Genomic DNA, 12,361 nt, shown 5'->3' with positions numbered 1-12,361 from the left:
TGCAGATTGATATTGACCTTAACATGCACAGATAAAACTGGAAATGTGTAACTATTAATCCACACCTCAGTGGCTTGCCAAATTCTTTATTGTCCCATGATTTTAGCCCTCTAGTTTTCTCTTTTAATTAAGTAACAACTGTGAAAATGTAAAAAATTCTGTGCAAAACAACTAGGCATACTCCTGAACTACAGACTATATTGATTTTAGTCCAGTAGATCATAGCCATGGGGACAATGTGCCTGAAGGGTAACAAAGTGAACCTACAGCTTTGCCATCTCATTTTTGTCCCCTGATGTGACACCTTTCTGCTTTTGGGGATGCAGAATGAGCAATTTTAGTCCAGCTGTAATTGTGTGGTTTGTTCTGTGGCTCAGCAAACTGGGGTATTAGAGAAATGCAGCAGCAGTCTCTTCCCCAGAGGTTGAGGGCATCGTGTCTCTGCAGGCAGAGTGCATGATCTTGCTGGAGTACCCACCATCTGCCTGCCTACAGCTCCTGGGAGCAGGAGCGTTTTATTTCTCTGTTGAAACATGTTATGTAAGCACACATATTTTTCACAATCTAATTCTGCACAATGCACAGTGCCTCTTTTGGTCATTTGCATTTTCCAGCAGTGCTAATTAAATCAGCACGAGGGGACTTAGCTAACCAACTGAGACCATCCCAGAACATAACAGCCTCTTCATGCACCGAGCAGCTGGTTCAGTGCTCCAAGACCAAGTGCTGTCTTTCATGCTGAAGTACCATTCTACACAAAAGGTACCTTTGATGGCATAAAGACACTGCTCTATTGGCTACACATACAGCGATTTTGAAGTGTTTATTGAGTAGCATTAAAAAGACTTCCATTTTTTTTTGTTTTCAAAAATCAGTCTCATTTTTGTAGGTTTTTGAGACCAGGCTAATTTGAAGCTGCATTGTGTCTGCATGCTGGGGATCTACTATTTTTGTTTGACCCAGAGACATGGGCTCATGCAGTCTGGCTGTGCCTAGAAGTGAAGAACAGTGTTGCACTGCTTAGAAAGCTCTGTCAGCAGTAAGTACATGGCAATCGTTTGCTTTGTCATCTACAAATCTCTGTGTTGTATTTTGTGGTTATTTATTTGCTTTCATTTCATCCTGCCAGCTTATCTCTGAGACAAGTAGGAAGATTTTCCTTTCCATATGTGTAAAACAGAGTGACTGTAGGAATTGTATCCTCAGTGGGAATGATTCAGAGGCAGAATTAGAGAGGCTGTCTGGCTTGCCAATAGCAGAGCCAGAACACCCTGACTGTGATGGTTCTTTTTTTTGCTTTGACAAAATGTTTATCAGAGACAGACCACCAAACATAACGACCCAGACTGTGATCCAGAGCAATAGTTGTCTGGTGTGGAATGTTCTGCTACCTGGAGCTGAGTGTTTTTATGACAAATATTTTTATATTTAATTAACACCTAAGTAGGGTGTTAATTCCCTTTCAGTGGGATTAACAGTGTGGTCTGCTTGTGAATCTCTAAATATTACAGCTACTGCTAGTCTAGTTTAATCTTGTCTGATTTGTTTTTAAGCCTGTTCCATGACCTGTTCCACTAGTAGAGCAGAATTTGTTCCAAGTGACCTCAAGCACTCCAGTGTTTTCAGTCTCTTCTGTCTTGACTGAAAGGCAGGTTTCTTAGTGTGCAGGGCATATCACCACTCCAGTGTTATCCCACAAGGGCTAAACAGGGCATCCACTGCTCCAGTGGCCTCTCAACACGCCCAGGCACTCACCTGCCCTTGGCTTGGGGACAGAAGTGCCACTTGCTCAGTTTCCAGCATGACTCATTTCATTTTGTGTGCTGAGACATTTTCTGGCTGTCCTGGCTAACTTGTGTGATAACTGTGAGGTGGTGCCACTGCGGGCTGCAAGCTGGGAGGAACATCCCATACACGTGAGATGCAGAGGGCTCTGACACTTGTCTGGTGCTCACTATTGTGTTTATAAAACTGAAGGATATCTTCTCAGCCTCAGGCTTATTTGCAGCTTAATTTCCCATTGCTGAAATATAGCTGCAAAGCATTTCCCCTTTTAATTTTTCTCAGTGTTTTACTCTTGTTTTGACTTGATATGAATGGCATATGAATGGCACTTGATTTGGAGTACAGCATTTTCAGGGAAGGAAACACATTTGATAACATAAATGCAATTCAGTCACAGAGATTATCAATAATTTTGTGAACTCAAAAATTCAGTTTATTTATTGCAAAATTGAGTTTGGAAATGATAGTTTTCTTGAGTACAAAGTCTGCAAAATGCTGTTCTGCTATCAGAAAGCAAGGAAGTAATGTATTATGGTAGTAATTATTCATGGTACATTATGAGTTCAGACTGAGATGCTACAAAGACTTTAAAAAACTGGGCTGCCATTATTCAAATACCAACCTAAATCATATTTTTAAACTATTATTAGAACTCATACAATGGTAACCTCTGTGAGCTTACTTCCCTCATAAATTGTGTATTACTGGGATTCTTTTACCCAGATTAATTTTTCTTTTTACAGAGTGTCAGCAATTCACAGCCTATTAATATGGCAATATTATTTCCAGAAGTAAGGAAAATAAGTCTCTATCTCAAGCAATTAAAATTGTGCTGCTATAATTTAAGTAAAATACCTTTCAAATAATTCAAGTCTGGTAAAATTATGCCACTATTCCAATTCAGTCTTTCATATTTTATTTAAATACATGTCAGACCTCAAAGTTCCATCACAGTTGTCTTCCACAAAGATAAAATGAAAAGAGTATTAGAGAAAAAGAATATTTGTGTCCCTACTAGATGAACAGTTGTACTGATGTATTAATAGAAAAAGAGTATTAAACAGAACAGTAACTTTTCCATTAAAGGTGGGGATCAATTTCTGTCTACTTTTGTGAGGAGCTGGCTTTACCCACTCAAAGCAAGGACAGGAGAATGTTTGTTCACTGGAAGAGAAATTTGAATTTATTATTCAAGCAAAAGTTCTGCTTTTGCTTGAATAATAAAACTTGTAAGAGAACCTTCATGAAGACTGGAAATCTATCCATGTAGCTCCCAGCACAGGGTTTTAGGGGCAGGTGGCCCAGAATGGGGCTCAGAGGCGACAGCAGAGGCTCTGGATGGGGACAACAGAGGTGGCTTTTGGTACAAGTGAGATGTGTGTGGAATTCCTGAGGAATATTGTCTGAGCAAGCCCTTCTTGCAGGTGTTCTGGGCATGCACCAGCAGACCCCAAGAGGGCTTGCAGGGTTTCAGTGCTGAAACCCTGAGGCACAGAGAATTGCATTGATGGAGTGAGGCACAATTTGTATCCAGGCAGAACAAATGAGGCCCCCATTATCAGCATTACTGTGTATTACAGATTAATGCTACATTTTTCAGAGAACTCAATTTGTCTCTTTTTTCCTAAGAGCAGCACATGGATGGTTTTTTTCTTCCAAGTATACACATAAAAATATTTTGCTACAGTTTGATTAAAAATAAAATTCTTATAACTTCATGACTTTTTTTTTCCCTCATTAATTAAATTTTTGTGTTGGACTTTTCTGACTAATATAGATCTTCCCAGAATACAAAACATCTTTCTGGAAATATATCCAACTGAAATAATAATATAAATGTTTTTCTGAAACTAAAACCAGCCTTACTTGTCTGTTCAAATGTTTTTAGTATGATACAGTCGATCTCTGGTTAAACCTATTCTGTGAGTTTACATCTTTATGTTCCATCAGTTTTCAAAGAGGCTTTGCCTTTAGAAGAATACTAATAAAATTTATTATTTCCCTTTACCAACTGACTTCTTGAAGTCAGTTTCTAGAACTTTCTTTGGGAGCTGTATCTGAGAGCTTGGTTACATAACAAACATTGGTCCTAGCAAATTTCATACTCTGTTGTGACACCCTTTGACCAAATAGAAGGAGATTTCCCAGAGTGGGAGCCTCTGAATGCCAGATAGTGTTTGACTGCTAGTAAAGACTTCAGTAAATATGTACAGATTTCAAGAGAAAATATTGCTGCCTTTATATGCCTGCACAGGATGAGTGTGGGTTTTGACATTCTCATTTTGTAAGTAAATGTATGATCTCTTACAATTTTGTTTGTCAAAAACATCTGTAAAGATAATTGTTTGCCTTGTAGCAAGTCTAGTAGGAGCAACATGAGTCTTTTAAATAGCTCAGTAGCAGTCATTAAAGTTTGTGTGTAAGCTAAAAATCAAATAATTGATAAACTGGAGGCATCTACAAACAGCTTGTTCATAACTGGCTTTAGTGAATTTGAAAACTGGAGTTCATTTCCCAACAGGTTTTGTAGAGAACAGCAGCATTATTTGAACATCACTTTATTTATGCACCTATTAAATGGAGCACCAAATAAAAGATTAGTATTTTGAAAGAAAAGTGCCCCAAACTGTCCTCTCTGTTACAGAAATGACAGCTGGACTTTTTTTACCAGCCCATTAAATCATGGCATTTCCCAGCAACTTCAATCTAAAATTGTGCTGAGCAGTAAATTAACTTAGGAAAACAAAACAAAGTACCTCTAAACAGCAAAGGTACAAAATTCTTTTACTGTGTAAATATGCATTTTTTGAAGCTGACTTGGGGTAACTTTGAGATTAGAAAGTCCATGTTGCATGCTGCTAGCAGCCTTTGGAAGGTGCTGCAGTTGGCTTTGCAATGGAAAACTCTCTCTAGCCATGAGGAGTGGAGCTCTGTGTTGTAATAAGAGCTGAAGTTCAGCAATCTGAGGTAAAGTACAAAATGCAGATGTGTTTGGCTCAGTTGATTCTCCTGCTGACACAGCCTCTCTGTATCATTACAAACCACATTTTTGCTTCCAGCACAGTGCACACTTGTGTCTTCACATTTCAAACAGAGGCTTGAGGCTAGCCACAAAAACTAAGAAAATAAATCCAGGGAATGATATGCTTTTACAGTGCTCCTAGAATCAGCCTTCTCCTGTGGTGTTGGTCTCATTTGTGGCTGCTCCAGGGTATCCTGTTTATCTGGTCCTCAGACCATCCCAGAAGGTACAACAAAGGCAGGTGTAACACAGTGGTGAATTAAACCCAGGGTGTCCTTAGGCAGTGAGGACTCCTCTGTTCCCCGAAACGAAATGGGAACTTTCTCCACTGTGAAGATCAAAGAGTGGGCAAACCTCAGCCAGTCTCTTCGTCTGAGGAGAGCAGGTGGAATATATCATCTGTATAGATTAGGGAATTGCACATTTGTACAGAGACATAAATACAAATATGAATTCTCGTAATTGGAGAAAGTCATTCATTGGCTAAAATTTATTGCAGGTTTTTAAATATAGTCTGTATGTAGCGTCATCCCCATGCAGTTTAACCTGTAAATTCTACAATCCTGTATTTTAAAATTTTGAATTTAAAATGCTAGTAGGAAGAAATCAAAGGATAGAGCTAAGGATGCAAGTGTAAGTGTTATAAATATGATACATGTGGATGTAAAAGATCCATAAGCAAAAAGGTTAGTAATATAATCCATAGCCAAAGAGAAAGATTACAAAATAGCAGGCCATGAAAGAGAAGGCCATTTCCCATCAATAAATTAGATCTTAAAATGTTTTTCATTGTATATAGCACATAGAAGTATACCAAGATCTAATATTTTCCAAAGCCTTGACATTTGTTTAGATCTCCATTAAAGGATCATGGAATACAATTTATTGGAGTAGCCCTAAATGTGAAAGAAATTAATTTTTTCCTTGAGGATTTTCTTGCGTAATTCCCTCTTGGTTCTCTATCACACACATTCCACAGAGTTCATAGCTCACCCCAAAGGTTTGAGGCTTTGCAGATAAGTCAGACTTGGCTGAAGGTAGTGGTGAAAGGCAGGCAGAAGTGCAAAGATGATGAACAGTTTAATCTAGGGATAGAAAGGCTTTAAAATAAAATGTGTGATCTTCAGATGATGGCTGCCAGTGAAATAAATGCTTCTTATTATTTACTAAAGTGGTTTTTTACTGTTATGGTGTTTACATGTTTTGCATGGAGACTTGAAGGATCATCCCTTGTTGAGTATGCCCATTATACCATGACTGGGGAAATGCCAACACTCATCTTTACACTAATCTGAGCACCAGATAGGTTTGTTGAGAATTATTTCCCTCAAATAATAGGCTTAACTACAGGCTGTATTTTAATAATGAATCCTTATAAAATCCAACCAAGAGTTTTCATATTACTTGGAATTTTCATATTCTCTCTTAAAAGTGATTTTTCTGGTTAACTCTTAGCAGTTAAAGAAACTATTAAAGTAAATCATCTTATACTGACTCATATGTTTTAAATGCCTGAGATCTTTATTATTCAAGTATTAAAATAAGACATATTTCATTTGTTTAAAAAGTACCATTTGTATTGCAAACAAAATGAATTCATCTGAGTAGCAGAAATCATTTTTTTTCTTTAATGGAGACGTTCTTAAGGATATTTTTAAAATTTTATTACAATAAAATGTCACTGAACTTGTGGGAGGGAAAAAGGAATTGTGGTGCTCTTCTTCTGAGGAGATCTTCTGGGGAAAAACCAGGAGATACAGCAGGAAATTTTGGTTTATGCTTAAAATCTTTCAGGGTGTAAGATAGAGGGAGTGTTCAGGAGCTGTGGCTGACATGGGCTTTCTCACAGGTGTGTGGTGCCCATCCCTCACTACTGCTCATTTCTGATTTTTTTGCATCAGCCTGGAGGTGTGTGGGTCTGAGAACAGGACAGGAAGAGGGAATTATAGGTCACCTCGCAATAGGTTGTATATGACAGAATTAATAAAATGATAGAGATGTTTAAAGATAAGTGGTCATGGTGTCACTAAAATTATTGGAATGACTAAGATGGGTTCTCTACAGTAATTTCAGATATTCTGGATTCTTACCAGACCATTTGAAAAGACATTCAGAAATGAGCATTTAAACCATGCACACAGATTTTTACCTATGATGACTATGATTTCCTTGATATATCCCAAAGAGAGTCACAAAAAGAATATTCTTGCACTCACCTTCCTGGGTAAAAGAATAATAATAAATCAGATAATAATCTGATATAGCTGATAATAAAAATAATAAATCAAATATTCCTGATATAACTGATTTAAAGAACTTAGGTAATAATTTAGGCTACTTATAGAAAGGTCAATTAGATTATCTGTGAACAGTGAAGGATAAATTAATCTAGCAGGCACCAAATTGCATGTATTCCACTGAGGAGGTGCAGAAGAAACTTGAGCTACACTCAGATGGCCACAGACCCACCCCATGGTTTGAATATAAAGCTGCAGGTACCACCTGAATAAATAATTGGATGAGACTCTCCAGTAGAATGCTCCTGCTGAAGCTGCTGAAAGCCAGCTCATTCAAGGCATTTGACTTTGCCAAATATGTGCCTTATGTCTACAGTCAGAAGTATAAGCTTTTTAAAAACAAAGGGAGAGCCAATCTGATGGAAGTGGGGCAGTTTATACTAAAAGTTTTTGAGCTTGTCTGCTTTCACAGAGTAACGATACTAAGATATTTCCTTTAGTTTCTCCAGATGCAGAGCATGTACAGATGCAAATATAGATCTAAAATTCTTGCTTGCACATAGATATTTCTAACTACGAGTATTTATAGAAGTCAGGGAAACTGAAATCTTTTCAATTTTAATCCCAGCAAATAAAATATCTAAGGCAAATTATTCTCAGATGAGATGCAATTGATTTTACTGTTAAAAAATCCAAAAAATTTACCACACCACATTTTTGGAAGGCAATTCAATGAAAGATTGTGATACAACATGAGCAAATACTAATGGGTGAATACTCAGAAGTGTTTATTGAAAATTTACACCAATAAAAATGTCTTAAGGGCAAAAAAATTATTTAGAGCTACCATTGCAGGAACAAGAGGGATGTTTGTATTTACATGTTTTTCATGGAAAATATAATGCAAGTGTAGACTCCAGCGGGAACATCAGTGAGTTACCACAGTGGAAGTTGCAAAAACCTGTAACAATATTTAGAATTAGAGAAAACTATAAACATTTATCCCTGCCATTTTCTTGGAAATGGCAATTATCTTCGGATTTGTATCTTCTAATGATCTAGAAACTATTCAGTACTCTTTTGTCTCTCTGTTCTTTATTGTATTTCTTTTCTGATTGGTTTTTTCTACTAGATTTTATAAAGACAAGCAAACATGAGAGAAATGCCTTAGAACACTGTAAAAAGTTATACTTTGCTCATTAGATTCATAAGTATAGCATGCAAGCAGAGCAGTTTTTAGTTCAGCCAAGTGTGTCTTATTCTGTAATGTCTGGAATCAACTTCAGTCATGGTTATGAGTTTGCCATCATGATTGGTAGCTGTACCTAAACCACACATACATTATGCAAGAGATCATTACTGGAAGTATTTAATTCACAACCTATGTTTCTCAGCTAGCAAAGCAAGGGGATTCATTGGAGTGAAATGAAACTGAAACAGAGCACAGGCCTCAAGCCAGCCAAAAGAAAATAAAGCATAAAAGCACTGCATGGCTGCAAGCCAGTGAATGCTCCATCACACAGTTGTCAGCCTCCTCCTGAGGCAGTGGCCAAAGAACCCTTTATATCATGGTCTCTGGGTTGGGCTCCTTAAGCTTGAGGTGTATAACACCTCTGACACACACCAGTGCTTCCTGCTGCTGTCACATGCAGTGAGCAGGATGTGGCCTGGGGGAGCTCCTTCCCTCTGAGCTCCAGCTTGGGGGCCCTAGCAGGACAAGGGATTTGTGGAATGGCACGATGGGCACCGGGGGTCCCTGGGCGCCATCCCCAGCTCCCCCACTGTGGGCAGCTGGGAATAAGAGAAAAGAAGGGGGTTGGGTTAATGTCAGGAATTTTTCAACATCTCAGTAACTTTCAGTGTTCTATAAAAAGAGAAAATAAATGGAAGCTGAATTCTACAGAAACCAAGTCAGTCACTTGTCTAACAGCGCTGGATAGGGCCATTAAATAGTAGTTACTGACTGTAAAAGTGCTTTTACCCTGTTTCTTTTTCTATGAACCTGCTGTCAATGTCACCGTTCTTCTTTCCCTCCCAAGTAAACCAGATGATAACATTTTCTGTGTCTTATTTTCAGCCTTTTGGAGGACATAATCCTATTACTATTACACATGCTATTCTTGCTTTATATAGTCTGTAACACAAACTGTAATTCAATGCTGCTGAATCAAGGCTGGTTTACATATTTGCAATTCACTACAGTTTTCTTTCAAAAAGTCTTCTGGATTCATAACTGCACACACAAGATGTTCTTCTGATTGTGCTTCAAAAGGATCAGGCTGCTCCAAAGTTTAGGTACTTTAAATACCACAAAAGCACTTCTGGAGTCAATATGCTTTAAAAAAGCATCAGGTAAAACTACAGAACTTTTTAGGGGAGAAAAGCAAAAGAATGACAATTGAAAGGATGAAGTAAAAATATACTACATCTACTTTTTTGAGCTCTAGAACTATTTTATTTTTTAAAATTTCTAGGAGAAAAAATTCATTGTTATACCAGATAAAAAAAAGAAAGTAGCTTATGCCCAAAGTATTGAAAAATATTAATTCGTTCGACAACAAAATTACTTTTGAAGAAGAAAATTTTTAATTGTACATCGTAGTTAATTGTAGTTAATCTGACTGCTCTTTAAAATGCACAAAACTCTATACTATATACTCAGATATTAAGAAAAAATTATATTGTTTCCATTGTGCTTGGAAGTTTTATTTCCTCTGCACCATGATTTTATTTCTGTTTATTTCTCTTAGAAACTTATTTTTGAATTGCATGTAACAAATGCAAGGCTGTAGGCATCTCTTCCTGTAAATACACATTTTTTATCTAGTTTGGAATATACAATTTGCCAAAAAGATCAGGTGACTCTTTTTATGAAGTGCTTAGGAGGTTTTAGTGCATTCATTATGCATGTTGAACTAAATGAACTAAATGGCTGTGCTTGAAATGAGAGGCTGTAAATAAAAAATCCACTTTGAGGGTCAGAAATCTGTGTAGGTTCCTAAACTTACTAATGTTATAAGCTGAATGATTCAGGTTTGTGTCAGTGGGCAGGCTACAGCTGCTGTTCCCGAGCTGGCATTTTCTCAGGCTGCCAAAAAGCATCTGCATCACTGGGCATGTTCTGTATATTAGAGTGAGAAGAGCAAGAGCTGCAGGACCTTTGCAGCCGATCACGAAGGAGAGCAGACTCAGAGAGTTTCTCTGCAGTCTCCTCAGAAATCTCAAAAGAAATTTGAAGTAAGGATTGTGTCATCGGCCAAAACTTTTCTATTGCAAGAAACAGGGTTAGTGGTACGAAGTAGTAGATTAATTAGAGTTTGAGGATCCTGGAAGAACAGAGATCCATATGGAAGTTCTCAGCCTCAGGGAACCAGGCATACAGGTATTTTGTGGCTTCTGAGCTGGGGTGCTTTTTCCCCCCTTCTTTTGATTATGAAAGTTTGCTGGCTTTTTTGCCTTTAGCTAAAGAAGAGAGAAATTATTTATAAGCATTTTGTAAACCTGAAACAAAAGGTTTTGAAGTTACTGACAAAGAGCAGCAGTAATAGCATTATGGACTGATAGTAGGTAGATAAGTAGGAATATCTGTAAGAAGAAATATATTTGAATTTATAACCATTTGTGCTCTTCAGTGACTTTTCAAATAATTTGGTAGAGATGTTATGTGTTCCTATTTACAGGAAAATCTTTATATAGTGTAAGTCAATAAGGCTTTTGGCAGAGGGTTCAATAGCAAATGACATTTGAAAAAATGTTTTAAGGTTGCATGTGTGAAGCAACAAGTTAGGGATCTATCTACTTGCAATTTTTCATCTTGGGAATATATGTCAGAACTCAATGTAGTAATGATTTTCTATATTTTTCCTATGTCAGAATTTCAGAGAGAGAAGAAATTGAGTTATTTATAGACTTTTCCATAATTATATATTTGATCCCTATTCAAGGTTAAGAGAAATTGGGAGGAACTATATTGGAAAATTCTTATTAATCATGTTGGATTAGATTTATAGATATGCCTTTCATAGTGGAACATCTTCCAGTCAGTAGCTGAAATTGTTTTGTCCTAAAGTCATAGTAAAAGTGGCAAATACAAGGTTTTAAACTCAGTTTTTCCCCCATGTGCACTGCTTTGCTGGGATGTTGTAATACCATTTTTGGTGGTGGAAATAAAATATGAACCCTCGTTTTTTATAGTGTCTCTTTCAATTGCGAGTTCTGTCAATATAAATAAACCAGAACATATAACATTTATGTGATCACTAAATACAGCCACATTTCATTCTGGTTACAAATGGACTAAAACCACTGAGCACTGCAGAGAGATTTTGAACCAAGATTTTTAGTTTAATAAGAAATGGGAAATTGATACATAGTCATGGGAAATATAATACCTAATACTTTATTATTTAGATACATATACAGGTAGTTGTATGATAACATGTTCAAGTTTTGTGTAGAAAGAAAATTGACAGCTCTGTCTATAATCCTATATTTATTTCCTGAACTGTACAGACTTAGCCAGTTATTTGTTATTAACTTTTTCTAACCTTTACAATTATCTATAGTAAAAAAGACTGTATCAACCACATGCTTTAACCAGAAAGTTCTGTGTGCTTTTTGTCCTCCACTGGGACAGAACCATGAAGGAAAATGACCACAAAGACTTCACAAGTGATTCATTGCTTCCATCAAAGCAATATAATTTTAAATTGTACTTGCATTTGTCTTTTCCCTGACAGGAGGCATCGTTGATAAGGACCTTCGTCACTACCTCAATCTACGGTTCCAGAAAGGTTCGGTGGACCACGAGCTCCAGCAGATCATAAGAGACAATCTCTACCTCCGCACCGTGCCATGTAAGTAGGGTGGAGATGGACAAACCTGCCTTTTTAGTGTCAGTAGACTGTCTGGGTGAGTGCTGCTGAGGCCCTTTGCAATGCATGAAGAGGTGGTCTGTGGATAAAAGAGCCTTCCTGTAAATAGATTTGTGGCTTGGTTCCAGTTTTCTACATTACTGCTGAGAAATTCAGCTGTGCAACACTGATGTTTTCGTGGTGTTTTCAGAGCTGTAATTTCATAAAGTCTGTCTCTAGAATAATAATAATATTATTTCTTCTGCAGTCTCAGAAAGCACAAATTTTAAGAGAAAAAAACACCTGTTTTCTGGGCTGGTTCAGTGGATATCCAACAGAGAGAGTTTGATCTGCGTCATATTTCACATATCCATTATGTAATAATGCTATTGGATTTAGAAAGCAATAGGGCAGCAGAAGAAATGTATAAACTAGATTTTGTTTGAATGCAACAGGCATGGCGA

At 37.2% G+C, this 12,361-nt stretch overlaps 1 protein-coding gene across 10 annotated transcripts in view; it reads left to right on the top strand.

The window, feature by feature from the left end:
- Positions 1 to 12,361, top strand: part of MAGI2 (membrane associated guanylate kinase, WW and PDZ domain containing 2) — a 700,805-nt gene that overhangs the window by 198,408 nt on the left and 490,036 nt on the right. For all 10 annotated transcript variants that reach the window (XM_030960213.1, XM_030960210.1, XM_030960207.1 and 7 more), the window contains exon 2: positions 11,784 to 11,900. In XM_030960213.1, coding sequence (XP_030816073.1) covers positions 11,784 to 11,900 — 117 coding nt within the window. The remainder of the gene's footprint in view (positions 1 to 11,783; positions 11,901 to 12,361) is intronic.

The sequence above is a fragment of the Camarhynchus parvulus genome, chromosome 1A (genome assembly GCF_901933205.1).
Source record: "Camarhynchus parvulus chromosome 1A, STF_HiC, whole genome shotgun sequence".
Classification (NCBI taxonomy): Eukaryota; Metazoa; Chordata; class Aves; order Passeriformes; family Thraupidae; genus Camarhynchus; species Camarhynchus parvulus.
The sequence above is the reverse complement of the archived record's forward strand: the minus strand, read 5'-3'. Positions and strand labels throughout refer to the sequence as shown.